Source organism: Gossypium arboreum, chromosome 2 (genome assembly GCF_025698485.1).
Source record: "Gossypium arboreum isolate Shixiya-1 chromosome 2, ASM2569848v2, whole genome shotgun sequence".
In the NCBI taxonomy this organism is placed as follows: domain Eukaryota; kingdom Viridiplantae; phylum Streptophyta; class Magnoliopsida; order Malvales; family Malvaceae; genus Gossypium; species Gossypium arboreum.
In genome coordinates, this window is record NC_069071.1 from 1348535 (window position 1) to 1352547 (window position 4013).

The window sequence follows — 4013 nt, forward strand, 5'->3', positions numbered from 1 at the left end:
ATTTTTATTTTTAAAAATTTAGTCCATCTATTTTTATATTTAAAGATACAAATTCAATCATCAACACATTAAATTTCTTTTGTTAAATAAAATCCACTATAACCCATTTTTTATTTACATAGCCATCAAATAAATTTTTAATTTCAAAATGTCATACTAAAAAATTAATAAAAAATTAACAATGTTATTAATTAGACTTAAAAGTTTTAAATCCAAAAAATAGAGAAATTGAATATCCAAAATACAGGGACTTGTATATTCGCATGTCAAAGTAATTAGTCAAATACTAAATCCAAGCGGAAGGTAGGTGAGAATCAACGTTTTCCCCACTGCTCAATTACTTATTTTCTGCTTTGCAATTTACAATTTATTAAAAATATATATAAATAATAAATTATGTAGAAATTTGAAAACCCTCGATTCTTCCCTAAATTTGCCCAACTTCCCATTAATAATAACTCTCTTTCCTCGACTCCCTAAAAAAATAAACAGAAATAATTAACAAAAATTGATCCAATCAGTTCCTTCAATACCCAGGTTAGTTTTATTTTTATCCAATTTGGATTATGTATTACGTCTAAGATCTTGTTTTTAGATTTTTTTTTACTGGGTTTAATTGATTATGATTTGAATTTGTTGTCTTCTTCTGATTTTAGGTTAGGGTTTCTTTTCTTTTGTTGGATTAATAAAATGGTGTTGTTTGGTTTATAATTAATGTCGTTTATGGCACAATTTGATGAACTATTGTTAAAATAGATTCAATTTTTTTTTTTGGATTTTAATCGTTATGGTGTTAGTTTCATTTCGAGTTTTCTGGGTTTTTATTTTTGGGTAAAAAATTGGGAATTGGGTTTGTGTTTGGTTGATTGAATTTGAAAGTTGTAATCTTTGATTCCATTGAATTTTAGATTTCTTATTTTCCCCTTTAAATTATGTTTTTGAATTTTGATTGTTTTGATTTATTGTGTTGGGTGAATTAAGGAATGGGGAGCGGTTTTGGGGAATCAACAAGCAGACTACCCCCAAGTCCGCCTTGCTCGGGTAGTACTGATAATGCTAACGATGCCGGTGGTTTTGAATGCAATATCTGCTTCGAGTTAGCTCAAGACCCGATCGTCACACTTTGCGGTCACCTCTTTTGTTGGCCGTGTCTATACAGATGGTTACACCATCACTGTCATTGCCATGAATGCCCTGTTTGCAAAGCCCTCATACAAGAGGAAAAACTCGTTCCTCTTTATGGTAGGGGCAAAAACCATACCGATCCACGTTCAAAATTGTATCCCGGCATGGAAATCCCTAACCGTCCCACAGGGCAAAGACCGGCAACCGCTCCTCCTCCTCCCCCAGAAGCCAATCCATTTGGCAATTACAGGTTTGGACTAATGGGAGGTTTCGTTCCAATGGCAACCACCAGGATCGGTAACTTCACAATGGGGTTTGGAGGCTTATTGCCATCATTGTTTAACATCCAGTCCCATGGATTCCCAGATGCTACTGTTTACGGAACAACTTCGGGGTTCCCTTTCGGATACAATACAGTTCATGGCAGTCATCCTCATGGGTTTCCCCAGCCACCAACCACTCGAGGACAGCAAGCAGATAATGTGTTGAAGAATCTTCTTTTGTTGATCGGGGTCTTCGTAGTCCTTGCTCTGCTATATTGGTGAAATAGGTATAACCGCTTAAGCTCAGACAAAGCTTGGTTATCTAGTGTCTGTATATATATGCTTATAGCCGAATCGATGATTCTGTTTTGGCTCGAGAAGAAGTTGTCAATATAATACTTTGCCATTTGTAGCTTCAGGAACAACTTACACTCGTCTTAATTCGTTCTTTTCAAAATAAAAAAAGGAATTAGCTCGTTTCCCCCCTATACATCGAAACATTGTGTTGATTCTTGAATGGTCATTTGGTGTCAATCATGTTAGAACCATAAAAAGAGAACAGCTGTTTTCTTATTTCTTTGCTTTTTCTTGGTGATCCAATCATGGTGGTAATAGCTATATACGTCTCCCATAAGCTAAATTATTGAACATCTTTGGATTTTTATTACATAACCATATGGAACATGAGTTTGATATACAAACACAAATTCATATATAGGCTCCATTTGGTGCTTTGTCTATAGGAACATGCTATCGAATGATAGTTTTGAACACTATTTGGGTGAAAATACCATAGAGGTCATTGAACTAGGAATCAAATTGTATTTTACCCTCTCTACTGAAAAATGAGCAAATTAGTCCCTGTATCTTAAATCAAAGAAAAGATTGGTCCTTTCTATTAAAAATTTCATCTTTTTGTATTGTTAAAAATTGGTGTGGCTGATAGAATAACTAGACAGTAATGCTTAGTGTGCTACGTGTACTTTATGTTAATATTTAGGGATTAGTTTTTAGCAGTAGAAATAGATGGAATTTTTAATAGAAAGATTAATTTGTTCTTTGATCGAATATATAGGGAGTTAGGGACTAATTTACTCATTTTTAAATAGAGGTGTCAAAATACAATCTTACTCCTATTATAGGAGTTTCTATGATACTTTTACCACATTATTTGTTGAATCAATTACATTGGTTGGATGGTTCTGATGTTAACATATGGGAAAGATAATGCCTTTTGTTTTGTTCCACATGGTAGGGTAGGGAATTCATTAATCATACCATGGAAACTTGGTCATAGGGTACTTCTGGTTTGATCATGCAACTAAACTCAAGAAAAGTAATTGCTCCTACCTCATGATGGAATATGAATGAATTTTGTACCCTGCGTTTTAGGTCTCAATTGCCTTCATCAAAGGGTTATATGCTTTCTTGGACCATATGTTTTCAACTGAAAAATGTCTTACTATTTCCTTTTTCTTTTTTTTTTTAGATTAATCTTTCTTAACTTTAGAACAAGGCAACCCTTGATTCTTTTCCTCCTCAGCTAACTGACATATGGACTGAGGAGGATGGGGATTGTAAGATAATTCACTCGGTGGGTTGAGAGCCATAAAGTGAGGGTTTGAAGTAAAAGAGTTGATGGATTGAGGAGGATGGGGACTTGTAAGACAGTTCACTCAGTGGGTTGAGAGTCGTAAAATGAGGGTTTGAAGTAAAAGAGCTGCAGACAAGGACAAGAGTCGAAGGGCATGATTGGTTCATCGAGGTTGGAAATGCCACGTAAACGGATGTGATTGTTGGATGTTTGAGTAACAAGTGGCGGTAATCTTGTTGTCGTGATTTGTTAGTTTTTAGAGAAGAGTTGAATTGATGTTTTTAACAGACATATCGAATAAAACATTAAAATTTTAAACATGGCAACTTACATGACAATCTACATATAATTTATGTTTTTTTTTTTGAATTTTTATGATTTTTTTTTAATTTTGGGCTTTGAATTTTTAAAAATCTTTTTTGAATAATTTTATACATTTTAATATGGCATATAAGACAAATAGTGTATGTCAACATGAAGTACACATGTATTGCCACATGAATTGTCACACTAATATCATTAAAAAATTAATGTTTTAGTCAATATTTTCGTAAAAAAAGAGATTTGATTCTTTTCAAAATATTAATGACAAAATTTAGCTAAGAAAGAGTTAAATTAACAAAATATATAAACATTGATGGTTCAATTTATCATTGTGTAAAATAAGAAGAAGAGAAAACCAATTAAACACTTATTCAACCAGTTTTTTTAGTTCAACTCAACTGTTTTTGAGCAATTCACTCAAAACTCATTTTAAACAATTCTTTAACCGAATTGATATACTGACCTGTTTCTGATCCAACTGATTCGATCTAATTCTAACAAGATAATATGCACACCTTAATGCTCAGCACTCAACCTTCCTTCCACTTGTAAATTTTATAATAGATGATGTTGGTTTAGTAGTTTAATCAATTTGGACCCTTCGCATTTATTGTTTTGAACTAATTTCATTGTTGTGGTAAGCTTCTATGAAGCTTCAATAACTACGTGTTCTGTCACAATTCTTGACCAGAAGAGTAAACTGGTTC

General features: G+C 33.1%; 1 protein-coding gene across 3 annotated transcripts; it reads left to right on the top strand.

Annotated features, from left to right (window-relative positions):
- Positions 1-219: 219 nt before the first annotated feature.
- LOC108459496 (uncharacterized) lies at positions 220-3331 on the top strand. Of its 3 annotated transcripts, none has more exons than XM_053023538.1 (3): positions 220-307; positions 982-2724; positions 2878-3331. In XM_053023538.1, exon 2 carries the CDS (start codon positions 984-986, stop codon positions 1668-1670), a length of 687 nt encoding a protein of 228 aa, XP_052879498.1. In that variant the 5' UTR covers positions 220-307; positions 982-983; the 3' UTR covers positions 1671-2724; positions 2878-3331. The 3 variants fall into 3 exon arrangements, with proteins under 3 accessions (XP_052879498.1, XP_052879499.1, XP_017614367.1); XM_053023539.1 differs by having other exon boundaries at positions 220-303; XM_017758878.2 differs by having other exon boundaries at positions 289-537.
- Positions 3332-4013: the final 682 nt, after the last annotated feature.